Consider the following 21,296-nt stretch of genomic DNA (forward strand, 5'->3'; position numbering starts at 1 on the left):
GTAAATTATAAAATTATTTGTCCTCTTTGTATTCTTGATTTGAATGAGTATATTTATGAAATAAGAATACTGCAATTAAAAATGAACAAATATGTTTTAGTATACCTAATTTTTCTCAATTTTTCTTCCTTAAGAGCAAGGCATACAGTCTTTTACCCCCAAAGTAATTTACACGGATAATCAAAAATTATTAAGAATCAAATCAATATATCCGAGGAAAGATTCTTAGCACTTTACTGTGATAGTCTAATGTAGGGCAAACTCTGAACTGTGTAAGAGCCAAGGAAGAGGAAAGCGAAAATATCTGATAGGGATACAACTCCGCCAGAAACAGCCACTTCCCAGAACAAATCTTTTAGGAGAATTGGATTGCTCCTGAATCCTTGTAGGATATCAGCTTTAGGCTTAAGTTAATAGAATTCTAGGGAAGGAAAGACTCAAAATCTATTAGGTTGGATGCCAATCTATATAATATAAACTATTTCAGAGAAGGGACCCCTTCCTCCTTTTCCCATTCTTTTATCTCTTAACTTTGAAAGAAGTTCTTGGCTCATAGTAGGTATTCATTAAAGGTTGATAAATGAAAAATTGAATGAATGGCAAGATTTCACCAAAACATCTTCTAAAGATAGATACCTGAAACTTTAAGTATAGACTTTGGGGTGCTTTAATAACTTTACCCATTCTAAATAAAGCAGATTTTAGTAATGATATTAAGCAGAGTACTATGTGGTATAATTTGAAAAGATTATGCTTATTGCTGTTGTTGCATTGCTGATATGTTTACATTCTTCATGCTTTAGCAAAGATGATCCTTTAATGCTTCCATAAAGTTTAATATTAACGTGAAATAATTATACAAATATTATGAAATATGGAACAAAACCAACTGTAGACTATAGCAGCAGGAAGGGGAGCAGAATGGCAGCTTTCTGCTTGACAGATTAGTAGTGAGCAGTTCAATTAATCACTCAACTAAAACAAAATAAAAAAATATTCATTATACATATAGGCTTTTCAAATCTCAACAACAACCCCCTTCTCCTTAACTGCAGAACTAAGCAGTCATTAGCAGAGAATAGTGGCTTAAACTATTTAAATAAGAATTCAGGATGCCAAAGGTCAGGTTCGGTATCATCAGGGAATAGAAGGGTGACTATAGCATTATGCTTCTTGCTGCTCTAAACAGTGTATATATCTTCCTACCTGAATTTCTAACTTTTGTAAAACTTAAATAAAGTGCTAGACCATCTCCTTCAGGACCCTGAAGGGATGACAGTACTTATATGGAAAGGCTGTTCTGTACTGGATCGACTGATTGCAGGGAAAAGATAAATACCATTATCAACTACTAACATATGATTGATTACACCATATGAACTAGCATAGCCTCTCATTATTATAGCACACTTAATGCAAGTGAAAAAAATATATTGTTTTCAAGTTTTGACATCAATTTGTATGATGATGCACAATGCCAACTTTGATTTATAGTTTCTCTCTGAGAAACTACTGGTGCAATAAGATTAAATAAATGTTTGCAACCCATTTTAAAATTAGCAACAAAATAGTAGCTACACAAACCAAACTAGTGAGATTCACGATTTCCATGTTCAATCAAAATGGGCATTTGCATGTTGTTTGGTTTTGTTGTTGTCATTGCTCCTTTTAGAGTTTATTATCTTCCTAGCAAATTCGAGAAATCCATGTTTCTTATTTTACGGTAACTCGGGTAAATTGTGATTCATCCATTATAAACAGGCCTGTAAATGAAATAAAGGTAGCGAGACTCAAGTTTCCTGAGGCATATTTCAGAGAGAATGAGGTGGCTGAATAGAATCATGTAGAAGTAAGAGTGCTAACCACAGATACATGGACAGATGGTTTTTCTTAGGGATGAAAATACAGAAAATATGCTTGATCTCTGAGTTTTAACCCAGTTTAGAAAAAAAAAATAATAACCAATATAAACAGTGTGGGCTGTGAACGTAAGATTTTTCAAAGGCTAAGTGGTATTGACCTGCCCCATCTAAAATTACATCTTTGCTCAAGGACTAGTAAGGAGGGCTGTGGGTAAAAAAGAGATAAGGGGTTCAGTAATGGTAAAGGTGAAGTTATAGTTATGAGAGTTTACAGTAGGAAACTAAAATGTGAAGGAGGAGAAAAGAACTGAGGTTTTCTATACTGTGTTCTATAATTCTAACATTTTTGAGTTATTTGCTAGTTAGATTGGTATCTGTTGATAAATAACACATAATTTTTATTCATAAGTAATAGATATGTTGAATACTAGATCTTGTTGATCTCATTATTTGTCCCAGACTGATGTGCTCATTGTCCTTTCCAACTCTGATTGGCAGGTGGTAATGGAACAACGTATTTCACTAAGCTCTCATGTTGCAATACTGTACTTTTAATCTTATGCACTGTCCTTACAGAAAAAAAAAAAAAAAACTTTCACAAGGAATTTGACAAGTTGGTGAATTGTAAAACAGTTGTATTTCTTTATGAGAAGAAAAACAATCTGCTCTTGTTTATTCATATTCATGTGCTGAACTATTTAATCCACTTGTAAGGGGGTGGGGTACAAAAGTTCTAGAAACAACAGTAAAACACAAATGGAACACAAGCTCTCCACTGGGAGGAGTTCACTTTGCTTACAAAGAAGAACTGTACTTCTTCTAAAGATGATCTCCTCATGTAGGCAGTGTGTGCCAACGGAAAAGACTGAAAGATATTCAGTGGGGAAGACGTTCTCCATTTATTTTATTCATACAAAGCCCTTTATAATTTTCAAAAACTCCTTATTCTATTTTTACTTAACAGCATCCATTCAGTAAGCTGAAAGTTTACTTTGTGTTCTGTTTTCTGTTAGAAATTCAAGGCCGTAGGAAATGCTGTGACTATACATATGAAAACAGGACCCAGAGTTGACAGTAAGGTTTAGTTGGCTTTACCTCATTTATAATGATCCAGTGACAGTCAAAAGCAACCAAATTCGTCTCCACAACCTGGAATAGAAAACAAGCCAGCCATCAGTCAGCATTAATTGTGAAAAACAAACCAAACTAAATAGATATACTTGGCAAATGGCAAAAATGTATCACAGGTTAGAAAGGTCTTTGTTACTCAATTGAAGATGGAAAACCGTTATAGTAAAACATGGTAGAAGCATTTGTGTTCATCTTGTAAGTGCATTGTAGACGTTCTAATTAAGTTTGAAAGTATAATTAATTAAAACCCCAGAAAAACAAAGGTTTCAACTGAAAAATAATATAAATAATAATGTTTAGTGATTCAACCGAGAGTAGAGTTCCAAACACATTTCCTAGTCCAAATAAACTTTGATGAACTTCTATAATCTACCTAATAAATATCTAAGTACATATCCCTCCATAATCTGGCTCTAACTTAACATTCTTATCTGCTACTTCCCTGTGTATACGTTTGTCATTGTCTTAACAAAGTAAAATGCTCTATGTTCTGAAAAGTTTTGTGTATGTGTATTCTAAGGAGATCCAATCATAAAATTATCTGAATGTAAAGACTAAAAGTAATGGACATTATATTAGCACAAGTTATAGGTGGGTAATTTCAGTAGTTTTGCTAATAATATGAACAGATAGAAAACTTGTGTAAAAGAAAAATAAACTATATATAGGTAGCAATCCTGACTGAATAACTTTGGATAAATTGATTCTAAATGATCCTTAGCTTAGGCCAAAAAAAGCAACCCTTGTACAGGTGCATGTCCATGTGTGTGTGTGTATGTGTGTGTACAGAGGTAGCTTTTGTATCAAAGTTTCCATTCTATCCAATTTTATCGTACATATTCTAAGACATGATCTTATGATTCATGTCATGGAACATATAGATATATGTTAGGTTAGACTGTTTTATAAGAGATTACTGTGTTATTTTCAGCAATAATACCAAAAGCTTGAGTTTTAAGTGAAGATGCTTTCTAAAATCTAGCAAGAAATTGTTATAAAGTGTGAATTACTTTTGGGCGTTAGTCTTTGTCCTACTGAGAAATGCCTACTGAAAGATGCATTGAATCACGAGAAACACAATAGGAAATACATCTGTGCGATTCAATACTTTCTCAAAGTATATACTTATTTGCAGAATATTTTTTAAAATTTTGGTATAAATTTTATACTATTTCCATATACATCAAATAGATTATTATGACCTTACTAAGGTGCATAGATAACATATTATCATAGAAGTGAGGACACATTATCTATTTTTGTTATACAATTATTATCTTTTTTTTTTAAATACACGCATGTTCAACTTTTAGATGAAACAATGTAGAAAATATGACCCATGGCAGTTTTCAGTTTTAGCTAAAAAAAATCACTTTAAACCAGTAATGGCATCCCTTATTTCTAATTTTCTAATTATTTTTCTTTAGTAATCTTAGACAAACCATCAGTAATTTATTAGCAATAAAAAGCGTTAAAAACCAAATGGGACCTCCATAAGAATTTAAAGGAATACAAACTGGAGACTCAGATATAAGGAAAATAGTTCTATGGATAAAAAAGAAATATATATATATGGGGGAAAAAACGTATGACTGAAATATGGAAATAGGAAGAATTCAGAGAAAAGAGAAGTGAAAGCTAAGATATAGGTTGAAAGTACTTCTGAAGCAATATTAGCAGTAGAGTGAAGAAACGACTCAATTTAGCTTAAATTGTCCCCATTTAGATAATCTGTACCATGTGGCAAGATTAAGCAAAATTTAGTCTATGAGAATTCTGCATCAACCTGTGGAACTTTTTAAGTGAAAAGTTGTTTTGTGCAACAGCATTTATGAAATAAGTGGAAGTTAAGAGTTACAATGGTAACACTGATAGTTTGTCTAGACCATAAAATTTATTCATCTTTCACACTCTCTGCTTTGAAATAAACTTTCAGGCAAAAGCATGAAACAGTCTATAGGTGTAGGCTCAATCTTGTGTTTCAGCAAAGGAGAAAGGCAAATATTTCATCTGAGGCCATGATTCTACTAACTATACCACCCTCCTTTGCTTAGGGTTGGCAGGGAAACAATGTCTTACTCTTGCCTTTGGTTTTACTCAGGAATACTAAAATATGGATTTCCCTGGTGGCGCAGTGGTTAAGAATCCTTCTGCCAATGCAGGGGACACGGGTTCGAGCCCTGGTCCAGGAAGATCCCAGATGCCGCGGAGCAACTAAGCCCGTGCGCCACAGCTACTGAGCCTGCGCTCTACAGCCCATGCGCCACAACTACTGAGCCTGCGCTCTAGAGCCCACGTGCCACAACTACTGAAGCCCGAGTGCTTAGAGCCCGTGCTCTGCAACAAGAGAAGCCACCGCAATGAGAAGCCCGCGCACCGCAACGAAGAGTAGCCCCCGCTCGCCGCAACTAGAGAAGCCCGTGCGCAGCAACGCAGACCTAACACAGCCAAAAATAAATAAATAAATAAATAAATAAATTTTAAAAAACCTAAAATATAAGACACTTTGCAGTACACATTTGAGATGAGGGGGAAATATGAGCACATTACTACAGATACAGAAATAAATCATTTACCACAATAGCTCGAGTTCATGGAGCAGACCCCACTCCCCTACTCCCTGATGTGGTACTGCGCTAACGCTGCAATAAACCCCTGTTATGTTCAGACGTTGCATTTTGGGTTTACTGATTAGAGTAACTTAGCCTATCTCTTTATTGCAATACATTTTTACTAATCTTAGCTAGGCACCTTCTTCTAACCTTAATAAATTTTAATAAACATACTTATTAGAGTAATTTTAAATTCTGTGATTTTATAAAGGCATGATTTCAAAACTGTGCAATGTTTGTTGGCCTCTTCATAAATACTGAATGCTCAGGACTTTTTTATGAGCCCATTTTTCTTTGGGGAAGGAAAACAAGTTACATGAGAAAAGTACTTAACAATGAAAAAGTAGTCTCGTCCCTTTAATTATATAACAAAATATTCATGTATACACAACTAAAATCTATGTATTACTGCAACACCATGTTATAAAGAAGCTTTGAAACTTTTTTATTGCTATGTTGTACACAGAAAGTTAATCCTTCCACTGCCTATCTCAGGAGCCGTCCACTAAAAGAGGAATATAATTTCCTTAGGTCTAGGTTAATATCTTCATGCACAACAAATGATCTGGCATGACTTCTCTGATTTTTTATAATCGAATGTTATTAAAAGTGAGCAATGTAAAAAGCCACTAATTAACAAGGTATCTGATACCTGTAATGGAAGGAGTATTTAGTAAGGGACATAAAAAGATGATGGGGACTTCAATAGCCTAGACCTTGGAAACTTACTATGTATCTATTTACATTAGGTGTATATTTATATATATTATATTGATATCTATATATAATCTACTACTATATCTATACTGGTACGTAACATATATGTATGTATGTATATATCCAGAGAAGTAAAATTTACCGTAGAGTTACAAGAAAAGGTAAAAAGGAGTGATAATATTGTTGATGCTTTTCCCATCTAATCAAATGGAGCTAACATGTGGTGAACATTCTTAGGAAAGACATATTTACATAAAAAGAAATTCTCAGTATTTGTGTAGATAACAAATGTCAAACAACTATTATAAATCTGAAATCAATTCATCTGATAATTTTTAAATTTTTTATTAATATTAATCACTTCCATTTGATATACTTTAGCCTAAGTAATGTTATATCAAACTAATTGCATTACCAACTTGAAGGACTGAATTACGTTTGGATAAAGGATTAAGAAGCAATTGTAAGACATCCTAGAATATTTTAAGCCTTCATACTTATCTTCAGTTATACTAGAACTCAAACAGGGAAAATTGTTTTTTTCTTGTCTTCCTTACCTAAGTAGCACATCTCCTATTTCAACAGTAAACATATTTGAAGTCAATGAAAAAGATCAAGCAATTTGATTGAAATATTTCCTTTTTTGCCCAGTGGCAACCTATTTTATATCTAAGTCCATCACTGTTACAGTTGTTTGGTCTCACTCTGTGGATTCTTAAAAATGTCTAGCAAGTTAGTACATCCTAATTGTACTATTTAACCCAAAATTTCAAAAAAAATTTTTGACTGCTATGAAATAATGACGGTCCTAAAAAATAATGTATATTTTATTACCATTATAATAATAAGCACTGCCCAAAAGATCACATTATGCTTGGGCTATCAAAAGAAAGTGGCAGGTCAGTAAGAAAAAACTAACCAATGAGGACTCTAGTAGGTTTGGTTACAAAATAACAGGAAGAAAGGAAGTATGGATTTTTCTTGGTCATCTGCTTCTCTCCCCTCTTGCCCCATGCTTCTCTCTTATCACTACACATGTAGAGGGAGCTTGGTGCATATTCATATAGGGTTGCTACCACATCAATATATAGTAACATAGTTATAACAAATGAGACTATCCTACCTTCCAAGAAGCTGAGCTTACTTTAAGAGAACTGAACAAAAAAGGGGGAAAAACAAAATCAAGTCCTGTCAGGAAGACAAGTGATGAGTAAGGACAGACCATCTGTCACTGGCAGGAACTTTAGAACTTCTGAATCTTTAGAAAAGCCCGACAATTTATCACCATGTCTTTCATCATCCGTTCTCAAATCTTGAGATGTGCTAAATATAAGACAATCCGAAGCAAAGAAACTGCCAGAGCGTGTATCTCACTGATAATAAATGTGGAACAGTTCCTACGAGCACAGAGGACAATTTAATTGACTCAACAATAACAGCAGCATGCTGTTTTTCACTCAACCTTGTAGCTTAACTAAATTAAGCTCACTCCCCTTGCAGGATATACTACATATTACACATTTATGCAAAGGGTTCCTGTGCTCTGTACATCTGCAGCAGCAAAGATACCAAGTGTTTGCTTCCTATCCCTGCCCATTCCAAATCACCAAGTGGAATCCTCTGAGTCAGTGGCCTGCCTGGGGAAAGACACCGCAGTTATTTGCAGCAAGTGGCCAGAGAAATACTAAAAAGCTACTCCCTTCCTGGCTCCTCATCTACTGCAATACTATAGCTTATATCAGCATTTCTAGAACTGTATTCTGTGCAACACTATTTCCACTAAACTTTGTAAGCATTCAGAAGCCAAATAGATTTAGAAATGCCAAGTTAAGCTAAGTTAAATAGATGTCATTACTGCATTAATCCTCAAAGCTTTTAACAGGTTAATATCAACACTGAAATATAATCAATATAAAAATGATATTAATGCATAATATTGTTTCATATATTATTATTTTGAGCATATGATTTCAGACTTATGAGCTCTAAAGTCAGAGAGTTTTCTCTATTTTCTTACAGTGTGACTTTGAACAAATTAACAATTCTGTAAGCCTCAGTTTCCTAATTTGTCACTAGGGTTAATGATAGTGCCCATGTGATAGAATCATGACAAAGATTAAATGTAATAATAGCACATAGTAAACTCTCAATAAATACCAACTCATCATATTTTAATGAATGTGCTTTATGGATCTCCAAGGTAAGATATTTGGAATTTAGCATATTCCAAATGATTTTGACCATAGAAACCATTTTTCCCACTACAGATCTCATGGCATTAGTACTTTTGCGTTGATGTAGACCAGAATCAATGCTACTTAGCTACACATTTCTAAGAATTCTAAAATTTTATTGAAGCACCATGAGGAATTTTGTAATTTTAAAAACATGGCCTTACAATAATCCTACAGAGAGTCGAAGTAACAAAGGCTATTTTTCACAAAACAAAAACATATATTAAAAAAATCTGAATTACCATATTTTATGTAAAACCCAAACACATATGTAAGAGTTCTGACAAAATAGTGATACTTATTCTTCTTTCTTTTTATTCTTTTTCTCCATTTCTAATTAAAATAAGACAAAACCAAACCAAACCACTATCCTCTTTTCCAATAAAATAGAGAAAGGGTGTATATCATGTATAAAATTAATATTGTATAGCAGATTTTTAGCAATAGATTCATGGATTTATAGTACAAACTCAACATCCGGTTGCCTGAGTGTCATATATATATTGCACTACCACAGACTTCTGCTAGAAAACACAATACAATTAAATACTATAATTCTCTGAAATGCAGAGTGACAACACAAAGCTCCAACCTTAAGGTACACTAAACATGTACGTGACTTTGCTTTGCTTTGTTTGTGTTTTTAGCTTATTTGGTTTTTGTTTTTCTTCTCACTAGAAGAACTGAAGCCACAGTATAAAGAGACACTAGGGTATCATTTGTGTAGATTCCATTTTTAAATCCCAAGAATATCCAGCAGATGGCATCAGTAATCTCTTGTGCTGACAGTGGGCAGCAAGAGGATATTCTGAAAAGACTGTCTTGTTTGCATTTCCCCTGGAGCTCAGCATGGATCCCCAACTCTCTTCTGTTCTTATCCAAGCAGCCACTATCTGCCATCCCACTCTGTGCCTTTTGCTTTAGAATCTCTGCTCTGATCTTCCAGCTGGAAGACCACAAATACACTTTCATCCAAATCTTCTTGCCATTACTGCCAAAGTTATTTCATAAATGGATATGCTAGAATTATTGTTACTGCTGTGCAGTTGGGTCTTCCCACACCCCCTGGGAGGTGGAAATATGCCACCACTGAGATCTGGCCAACAGTATGTTACCTGCTATGCTTCTTAATGTGGAAGGATGGGCACTAACATAAGAAAATAGAGAATCTGTGTTCATCATACGGCATAGACCACATTCCTGTGTCCTAAATTATTGAACAGTGATTAAAAGTGAAGTCATGATTTCAATACTTTGCCTGATGAAGCTATAAATAAACACTTGACAATTATTTCCAGTGTGGGGACCATTGTGTTACTGTTTTAACTCTGTTTCTGCTTGCATTGGGATTCTTTTAGATGTCAGCTGTAGTGATTAAAGGTACATTATCCCAAAACAATTAAGAAAAGCAGTGTTTGTTGAAGGACCACTCATCCCTTGCCGTGTCTGTTTTATCATATTCTAATATGTTAACTTTTAGCACAAGACAGGAATTACATTAAAATATTTATTTTACTTTATTTTTTGAAAGCTAAGTGACCCTTGGCAGAGTAAATTAATTCTTAAGTGTAACTGGCCAAAAAAATAAATATAAGTTCTTATTTGGATGTTGATCAGAGCTTAAAATGATGATTTGGGGACACTCTGGCACTTAATTGCTAGGTTTTAGGAAGTAAGGCTTTCTTGGTATCTTGAAGCAAATAAAGAAAAAAAATCTTATAGAGAAGTCTACTGATCACATCAAAAGGCAACATACAGGCCCTTCACAACTGTGAACTTTCATGCTTTTGCTCTGTTCCTTTTGATCTGTTCTCTTTTCTCTCTCCCTGACAAAGTACTTCTCAAAATTCAAAGACTGAAACAAATGTCAAATCCTTTCCCACCCCTACCTCCCTAACCCCAAGCAGTATTGTTCCCCTTCTTGCACTCTCTAACACTGTGCCTTTATTCCAGCCTTAATTAAATAGTGTGGAGTTATGTAACTGGCTGTGAGGGCGTCTTGTGTTTTATATCCCACTTACTCCCTGTGCTTCAGCTGGACCGCTTTCTTGCTGGTCCTCAGCACCCAAGAATTGCACTTGGCTCCTCCTTCCCTTCATCTAGCTTTCTGTCTAAATATCACTCCATCAGGCATGCCTTCCATGATACCCATCCTTGCTCTCCCTATGCACTTATCCCACATGAGACACACACACACACACACACACTTACTGTCTCTTTTTGTGCACCAAAATATAAGCTTCACAGAAGTGAGAATTTCATTTAGATTACTGGTCCATATCCTTAGAATAATCATAAGCAGATAAGGTTTCAATAAAACTTGTTGCCAGGCATGAGGCAGATTTTCACTAAATATTGTCTGTGGAGAAAAGGTAATTATATAGCCCTAACTCATGTTTATACATCTGTGGATCCCAACTTCACCTAAAACCAAACCATTTGATAAACTTGTATTGACAGGAAGTCATTAGCTGGAATTTAATTTCAAAAAATTAAATAATCAGAAAGTGACCCAATTTACACTTTATCAACTGAGGTGATCTTGATTATTTTCATGGTAATGAAGTATAGAAATACAATATTTCAAATCTCCAAAGTCAAATACCTCAGAACTTGGAGGCTATGTGATATTAGAAGAAGAACATAAAATTTGAATAACGGGGCTTGAGTTTAAATGCTGGGTCTTTTTATTGACAGTCAGATATGTTACTTACTCTGAGTCTCAGTTCCCTGATTATCTGAATAACAGTTTTTTCACAGATGTATAGTGAGGATTAAACGGATGAATGTATCTAAAGCACCTGTAACAGTATGTGTTGAAAAATGTTGATCTCTTTCTTTCATTAACCCTCTTTCCCTTCTTTACTCAGGTTGCTGCAGTAATTTTGACAGTACTCACAGGAGACTATGAATGTATTTATTCAATTTAGTAAGTTTATTGAATATCATTTATAGAATATCAGTGATAATAATAAAAGCTAATATTAATTGAGTGGTTACTATGTGCCAGGCACTTAGTGCTTTTATAACTTATTTAATGCTCACAATATCCTTATGACGTGAGCACTACATTTATGTCCAACTTGCATATGAAAAAGCTGAAGTAAATTACCCAAATCATAAAGCCAGGGGTGGAAGCTGGAGTCAATAATTAGTAAATATCTTTTCTATATAATATTTTCATAGCCCTCCTTCTCCAAGTTTCAGAAACTATTATGCTTTCTTAAAAGTTAAAATACTTACAATTGAATATTATATAATATATAAATACTTATAAACAATGTTACAGAACATTGTGTGGTATACACTGGAGTTTTATGGACTTGAACTCCATTGAACTTATTATTGCATCTACTATACACCTTTGAGAGAAAGAATGATCCATTGAAGAATTTGAGAAATGCAGATGATTTCATCCACAATTCTGTACCATGGCCATTTGTCTTAAAGTGGTGTAAGAAAATGTGCTTTTCTTTCAGTGAGTCTTAGTTCCCATATTCTTTTCAGAATGTAACTTGCTACACTGATTAACTGATCAAATCTATCTATCTATCTATATCTATCTATCTATCTATCTATCTATCTATCTATCTATCTATCTATCTATCTATCTATCTATCTATCTATCATCTATCTTAGTCTGATTGATTGTCAGGCCAAAGGGCCAAGAGCTTCTAGAAGAAAAAATGGACAATGAGTCTTGGGTATTGTGGCAATAAGGCATTAGCATCTAGCTTTTGCTGTTAGTTAATCAGTTTACTACTGTTCTTGTGTAAGTTGGCCATATTCTGGGTTTTCAATAGCGCATCATTGATGAAGCCACTATGGAAGCTGACTATTACTTATTAAAAGACATTCCTAGTTGGATATTTCTGTTATCCCTGGGCTCTTCCAGTATTTCACAGGAACTTTGCTTTCTAAAATATCAAGAATGTTATAAAATGCTGATAATTCTAGAATCAAAAGACTTCATGGGGGAAAAAAAGTCTTTAAAAAGGTCTTATCCAAAAGAAAACAAAGTACCCAAAAGAAAAACAAAGAAATGAAAATTGTGAACTTCCATGGCCATATTCCTAAAGTGACTGTGTTGGTCATTCTCAAGATATTTAAGCTCATTGGATCCTTGAACTTTTTACAGAATTAAAACAGCGCCGTCAAGCTTTCTAATGTTTCCAAGTTTCTTTCATAGCTTTTTCCATAAAAAGTATACCTTGTAGCCTAGTGTAAAAAATGTTTTCAATAATGTTGGACTTGACGGCATGGACACTTTCCAGAATTCCAAGCAATTGACTCTCCCGTCTGTGCTATTTCACTATAGTGAAATATAAACCATCTTTTTCTTACCACTGACAAATCACCTTATGGTGTTAGAACTGTGTTTAGTAACAAAATGTCAGTTGAAACTGAGGCACCAACTGCTGAATGCTCAAATTAAATGTCATTTGTAGAACAGAATTCAGAGTTTGACAAAGGAACCCGGGCTATGATCGCATGATATAAGAATATTCAAAATCATCTTATACATTTTAGAATTTTCATTGATCTTAAACATCTTGATGAATTTTTTCAAGTTTTAAAAAACTGTTTATATATATGCTTATCTGTCAGCGTTTATAGTGCACAATTTCTACAAAATGACTAGTGTTACCCTGAATGTTGTTTACATGCCTTAGAATACACTGCTGCACCTTTCCTAGATATGGATCACACAACTATGTGGTGTAGTGTCACTGCAAAAACATGGCTTCCAACCTTTACTGGATACTTGATTCCAACTAGCAATTCTCCGCGTATGTATTGTCAGTTTTACTCCTTCCCATTTCCCACGACAGTAACAATCAACCTTCAACCAGCTCCCCTAGCCCATTTCCTTACAACTTCACGAATAACTATTTCCTAGTTAAAGTAATGATCAATGGGTAGACATGGTTTTAAGCCCTCAAATTTCTGTCCCTCTAAAATCTGAAGCAAAGAAAGCAAATAAACAAAATCCTTATTTGAATAATACTAGCTAACATTTTGGGGTTTGTACTACCTGTGAGAAGCAACAGTAAAGATTTTAGTGTCTTGCATCAGTTAGGTCTCCTAACAACCCTTTGAAGGTAGTCACTATTATTTTCTCTATTTTACAAATAAATACACACCATCTTAACTTCATTCATCCCCTCTCTTCACTCCACAGTGAAAATAGGCACTCTTTCTCCTAAAAAGGGCCTAATCTTTTCAACAGAACTTTAGGTCCCTTTATTCTTTCCTCCTTAGGGAATCTGCAGCATCAGTTACCTACACACTCTTGTGCCTTCCATATCTCTCCTTTTATCACCTATGAGATGCTAGACTTCCTTCCACCTAACACATGATCTCTCAACCAACTTGTACGGACAATCTTCTCAAATATTGCCTATGATTGTTTTCTCTTTTTTTACACCTCCCATCCACATCTCAATCATTCTGGCTTCTGTCCACAAACATAAACCCCATCACCACCCCCAAAGCCTCTTTCATTTGGCCAGCCTCTAAGTGTCTTCAGGATCCCGCTTCACCATGATTATCATCATCACCTCTAAGAAGTCTTCCATGATCACTACCCCCTCTCCCCCACAAATTCCTCTTCTAAATGTAGACATATACCACTGTCACTGAACATAACTAATTATATTTTAATTACCTTTTTTATTTGTCTACTTCTCCACTACACAAAAATCTTCTTGAGGCAGGAATGGTGTTTTATCTATTTTTATATTCCCAACCACTAACTCTGAACCTGTCTCATAATAGACATTAAATGATTATTGTGAACTTGGTGAGAATTATCATGTTAGAGGGTTTCTTTGCCTCATAGCCCCTCAGCCTGTGTGAACTGCCTGCAACTGCAGGTGAAAACAGTTTCCAGCATATCATCATGTCCCATCTCAAGAGTCTATGTCTCTTATCTTCTCTACCTGAGGACCTTCTCCAGCTTATTTGGCTATACGCAAATATAACCTAGATGTAGGGGTATGTTAGCATCACTGCAGGTCAACTCTCAACCAATGGGGATGGGAGAAAGTAGATAAAGGCTTCAGTCTCCCCACCTTCCAGTGGGATGATTCTGAGGTATATTCCACACACAGTTTCTAAGAAGGTTCACCATAGGATTAAGCCCTGTTTGCCCACATTTGTAATCCATTTCTGTAACACATTTTTTTTCAATTATTTTATTGAACTATAGACGATTTACAATGTTGTGTCAGTCTCTGCTGTACAGCAATGTGACTCAGTTATACACATATATACATTCTTTGTTTATATTCTTTTCCATTATGGTTTATCACAGGACATTGAATATATTTAGTTCCCTATGCTATACATTAGGACCTTGCTGTTTATCCATTCTAAATGTAATAGTTTGCATCTACCAACCCCAAACTCCCAGTCCATCCCTCTCCCTCTCTCCTCCTTCTTGGCCACCACAAGTCTGTTCTCTATGTCTATGAATCTGTTTCTGTTTTGTAGATAGGTTCATTTGTGCCATATTTTAGATTCCACATATAAGTGATATCATATGGTATTTGTCTTTCTCTTTCTGACTCACTTCATTTAGTATGATAACCTCTAGTTTCATCCATGTTGCTGAAAATGCCATTATTTCATTCTTTTTTATGGCTGAGTAGTATTCCACTGTATATATGTACCACATCTTCTTTATCCATTCATCTGTCTATGGACATTTAGGTGTTTCCATGTTTTGGCTATTGTGAATAGTGCTGTTATGAATATAGGGGTGCATGTATCTTTTTGAATTATAGTTTTGTCAAGGTATGTTCCCAGGAGTGGGATTGCTGGATCATATGTTAATTTTATTTTTATTTTTCTGAGGAACCTCCATACTGTTTGCCATAGTGGCTGTGCCAACTTACATTCCCACCAACAGGCATTTTTGTAACACATTCTTGACTGGCTTTTCTCTTTACTCTCTCATGCTCATCATTTCCTCACTTGTGCTTTTGGGGACCAATTCCCTAATAAACCATCTGCACCCAAGTCCTTGTCTCAGGATCTGTACCAGTAACTCCAACTAAGTCAGCCTTCCTACACAAAACACATAATTTACTACACATGAATAGGGAATAGCTCCTCTAGTTAAAATGAATTCTTGAGAAATAAAAAAGTTCTTGACAAATTAAAATAATGCACAATCTGTCCATAGGACTTGTCTTTCTAAAACAGATCATTGAGACACTCTCATAATTCTGAAAAACTTTGATGTCACTTTGTAGACTGTATTTGAGGCTTCTTTACCTTGGTGATCCTCAGTTTTAGCACACACTAGAATTACCTGGAGGGCTTTTTAAACACAAATTGCTGGGCCCATCCCAGGAGTCTCTGATTTTGAAGACCTGTCATGGAGTCTGAGAATTTGCATTTCTAACAAGTTGATGCCCATGTTGCAGGTTTAGTGAATTATTTTGAGATCCACTGCTTTATAAAAAGCCCTGGTCAGGCACTGAGTGTGATGACTTGGCATTGATTCTATATCCATTCAATTAATTTAACAATATCATTCAACCTTTTTGAGCACCTGACATATACTAGCCACAGGGCTGGGACTGGAGTTGTTCCACTGACCAAGACAGACTTGGTCTTTGTTGTAAGTGAGCTTTCAGCTTAGCTCCACGGGATACTTATTAGGAATATGAAAAAATATAATATTGCCTGCCAGTGTACATGTAATATTCTAAAAGAAACAACTAAATCCATACATCTTTCCATAGGAGAAAAGATGAAAGAATATAGTCATTTTAAGTCTATTGTCTAAAAATAGCTTCTTATTTGAAGTAAACTTCTGTACACATATTAAAATATTGCTATTTACACCCCATTCATTGTGGCATAAATCATACCCTTACACAAATTATTCTGATCACACAATTTTCCATTTGGAGTGATGGGTTATTATTTAAAAGAATTAAATTTAGGAGATTGGTAAACATAAACATTGTTTTTATTTTACTACCATGTTTTTTTTTTTCATCCCCAAGTGATAAGGTCAGCCTTGAGTACAGGCTACCAATTATATCCTGAAATGACATCATTAGATTTGCCTGTTCTTTATTTTTTATATGCCATTCCAGGTTCAACCGTGACAATCAGTTTTGCTAAGTTGTTAAATAAATGATGGGTCAAGATTTGTTTTAACTAACTCCAGGCAGATAAAGAGAAAAGAAAAAAAATGTTCTGAAGATTACTGTATGTATTTCTTCTCTTTAGTCAGTTTTATTTTTTGAGAATTAATTTTTATTGGGAATTATACAATGGGACTAAGCTGTGTTTCTGTCACTAGCATTGAGGCCACAAATGCTGCGTGGCACAACTGTGGTTCATAACTCAAGGAGTGGCTTGGGAATATGTGCCAGGACCTTCCTGGTCCGTATTAAAGAGTTACAAACTGATTTAGAATCTCCCATATGTTTCATAGTTTACTTAAATACTTAGCACTGTTTCACAGAATAGTTTTATATTTAGCCTAATTTCACAGTTTACTCAGGTCAGAATACAAAGTCAGACAGCAAAGAAGATTATTAGATAATAATTCCCTGGTCTCCCTCAGACCCAAGAGATGCGCTAATGGCTGCAATTTGAAGGCTACCTGTTTTCCTCTCTAGAGAAATTTGAGAACAGTCATAATGCAGGCTGATTGACAAGCTTCGAAAGCATTTCTTCCAAGATGCCTTGAAGAATTTCTTTGAGTATTCTGACAGTACTTATTCTTGTGAGAATTAAGGACAAGGACATAGTTGAAGTAAATATCATTCTCTGATCTGGTCACCACAATTGTTGAAATGGAATGATATGGCTTTAACTTGTATGATTGTTTTATTTTACAGACACTGGTATAACACAGAGTTTTAAAATATATACATATATATGCTCCCACTACAGACTAAGTCATTATTGTCTAATGAAGGAAAAGCCTATGGTAGTTTAGTTTAGTATGTTCATTCCTACAGACACGAGTTCACTCTGACTTGCAGTGTGATTAGCTCAATGCTAATAAAGCTATGGGTCCAGCTCCTGTGTAGGTAAATTATTATTCCTTTCTTCCAGAATCATGGTTATATCCATAAGACACTAGCTCCAACAGAAATAACTGAACAGTTATCACCATTGAGTTTTCGAATGTGGAATGTAGATGGCGAATATTGCTATTATAGAGAGATATTGGGAAAGCATAAAAACAATGCTGAATGGTCATGCAGAAATGGATAGAAGACATTCTGTGTGAAATGAGCAAATTCTGGTTGACATTTTCCAGAATATAGTGGATGGAAATAAACTTTTAGTGAAACATTATTGATAAATAAAATCTACCTAAAATGAACTGTGAATAAATGGAAAGCTGAGATTGATACTTTTATGCAAATTGTTACATATTCCTTGACACAAAGAATTGATATGCCAGGACATATTGGACTTGGAAACAGTTGGTGACACACAGAAGACAACAAGCCAAATCTGGACGTGACAAAAAGAAAAATATGAATAATGTTTTTACAGTTATTTTTGAAATAAGATTTTTTAAACAATCTTTAAAGTTGACAAATTGAAGATTTAGAGTAACTACCATATGTACAATTTATGATTTGTAAAAAAATTCATACTTACATTTACAGAAAATTTGTTAAAAATTAAAAATTACGTATTAAAAATAATCACATGGGCTCAATTATATTCAACAAATTGATGTTTCTAATTACAAAGACTATGGTAAAAGAATCTCTCTCAACATTCGAGAAGTAGGTATACAGGCTACTAGGAAGACAGCTTGCTAATGCAGTTAAGGTTCTGGTGTACAGAGTGGGAAGAAGCAAATAAGCAGTATTTCTTACTAACTGATGTTTAAATAGGACTGAATTCTTTCTAGGTTTTTTTTTTTTTTGTCATAGAATAATACCATTAAATTATTATAAAGACTCTATTCAGTTTCAACCTTTTTTTCTTAAAACAAAAAACATAATAAAAACCTCCATTTAAAAGTCATTGTCAAGTGGTTCACCAAAATGTCAAGGGCCATCCAATCTGCCAAATTTCTGAATGGAGTTGAGGAGACAGTAAATCTTAAAAAAAGAATAAATTTTACCTTGAGAGCTGAATTAAGTCCTCCTTATTAAGTCAATGGCTGATCCAATTTATAGAAATCAATAGTGGATTTTGAGATGTAGTTTAATAAAATATAGAAATCTATATTAAATTCTAAAAATATCAAGGATATAAACAAAAAGTCTATGTCAAGACACTAGAGTTTATTGTTATTATTGTTTTAATAAAAGCAAAACAAAAGTGCTAGATCATTCCCTTTCTTAAGACATTTTATTTTGGGAAAAATTATGACATAAAGAGGATGAGCTCTCTAAACTATGTAAATTTAAAATATAATACAAAAGAGAGATGCAAAAACAATTTGACAAGTTTGAACTTTAGTAGTTGTAAATATGCTCCTCCAAGGAGGGCAGCAAAGTCAGCACCTAGAGTAGTATCATTTTCTGAGTTCAAGATTTTCTACTCCATTAATCATTTTCAAAAGTTACTGCTTTTCAGCAGTCAATAATGTGAATATTTACACAGGTTTTAAAGATTGGCGAAAAGTGATGATATTGAAAAATTCCAAATGAGAAATTTAAAGTCAAAATATGATGGTAATGCTATGTATGCTAGTTATATTTCACTTCTGTAACTAAATTAGAAGGAAAAAAACATTGAAAGCAGAGGCAAGGAGAGCTTAGTTTAAAATTGTTCTTTAAGAAAACCAATGGATATATGGGTGGTTTAGTGATGTACTGAACAAAAGTTATTCAGTGAAAGTGCACACATTGAATGAACAATCTGAGCCTCCCTGGAACCATGAAAAAAATGTTCACATGGTCATATTAATGATAATACTGAATAAGGATTTAGTTATAAATGTGTTAAAACTGTATAGGGAGGAAAGGGTAATTTTGTGTGAAATAACATATATAAGCTACATTTCATGTTAGTCTTTCAATAGATAATATCAAGAACTGAAAAATCAAGTAAAAGCAGTGTGGAAATGTTATTTTAAATATTTAGCTATCAGAAGTAGCTAAAACAAAACAGGTATGAAAGTTTACCTCCATAGAGTGTGAAGAGAAAGAGAGGAGGGAGGATGCAACTCCTATTGTTCATTATTAGTTTTGTAAATACTTAAAAATGCTTACTGATTACATGTGAAATTTTGATAAAATTAAATTTATTTTTAAAAATTGGGTGTAAATTCTTTGATCACACTAGTATAGAAAGGAACTATTTTTAAAAAATAACCTATATGGAAATAACCCAAGAAAAATATTTTCTAAATAATTTTTGTTAAAAATTTGCTCAAAATTCATTAAGGTATAATTAATAGCTACAGTTTTAAAGTCTATCTTTTCCTTTTTTGAATTGAATAAATTTGATGTGTAACATTATGTAAGTTTAAGATGTACAGCATGTTACTTTGATACTTTATATATTGTAATATGCCAATGTAGTAATATTTATCACATTACATAATTACAGTACAATATTGTCTACAGTCATTATACTGTGCATTAGATCTCTATGGTTTATTTACTACTTGTTACAAGTTTGAACCTTAAACATCATTGCTCTTTTTCCCCACCCCCCGTCCCCTGGTAATCCATTTTACTCTCTGTTTTTTGTAAGTTTAACTTTCTTAGATTCCACATATAAGTGATGTCATACAGTACTTGTCTTTCTCTGTCTGACTTATCTCGAGTAGCATAATGTGCTTAAGGTTCATCCATGTTATGGCAAATGGCAGAATATCTTTCTCATGGCTGAATAATACTCCATCATGTATATGAACTGCATCTTTTTAATCTATTCATCAATCGATGGGCATTTGGATTGTTTCTGTATCTTGGCTATTGGAATAATACTGCAAAAAACATGGGAGTGCATGCATCTCATAGAAATTCTGTTTTCATTTCCTTTGGGTATATACCCAGAAGTGGAATTGCTGGATTGTATGGTAGATCTATTTTTAATTTTTTGAGAAACCTTAATATAGTTTTCCATAGTGGCTGGACAAATTTACATTCCCATCAACAACATAAAAGGGTTCCCTTTTTACCACATTCTCGCCAGCGCCTGTTGTCTCTTGTCTTCTTGATGGCAGCCATTCTAACAGATGTGAGGTAATATCTCATTATGGTTTTGTTTTGCATTTCCCTGATGATTAGTGATGTTGAACATCTTTTCACATGCCTGCTGTCCATTTTGATGTCCTCTTTGGATAAATCTCTATTTAGTTCTTTACCCATTTTTTAGTCAGATTACTTGATATTTTTGTTATTGTTGTTATTGAGTTAGCTCAGTTCTCTATATATTTTGAATATTAACGCCTTATCTGAAATATGGTTCACAAAATTTTTCTTCCATTCTGTAGGTTGTCTTTTCACTTTGTTGTTTCTTTTACTATGCAGAAGCTTTTGAGTTTTATGTAGTCCCATTTGTTGACTTTTGCTTTTGTTGTTTGTGCTTTTGGCATCATGCCCAAAAAATTATTGCCAAGATCAATACCGATGAGCTTATTCCCCAAGTTTTCTTCTAGGAGTTTTACGGTATCAAGTTTTATGTTCAGGTCCTTGATCCATTTTGAGTTAATTTGTGAGTGGTGTGAGACAGGGGCCCAGTTTCATTGTTCTGTATGTCTATCTCCAGTTTTCCCAGCACTTTTG

The 21,296-nt window shown here is 34.1% G+C and overlaps 1 protein-coding gene across 2 annotated transcripts in view; it reads right to left on the reverse strand.

Moving 5' to 3' along the window:
* GRID2 (glutamate ionotropic receptor delta type subunit 2) overlaps nucleotides 1–21,296 on the reverse strand; it is a 1,388,009-nt gene that overhangs the window by 544,474 nt on the left and 822,239 nt on the right. For both annotated transcript variants that reach the window (XM_061191720.1, XM_061191719.1), the window contains one exon: nucleotides 2,958–3,011. In XM_061191720.1, coding sequence (XP_061047703.1) covers nucleotides 2,958–3,011 — 54 coding nt within the window. The remainder of the gene's footprint in view (nucleotides 1–2,957; nucleotides 3,012–21,296) is intronic.

The sequence above is a fragment of the Eubalaena glacialis genome, chromosome 5 (genome assembly GCF_028564815.1).
Source record: "Eubalaena glacialis isolate mEubGla1 chromosome 5, mEubGla1.1.hap2.+ XY, whole genome shotgun sequence".
Taxonomy (NCBI): Eukaryota; Metazoa; Chordata; class Mammalia; order Artiodactyla; family Balaenidae; genus Eubalaena; species Eubalaena glacialis.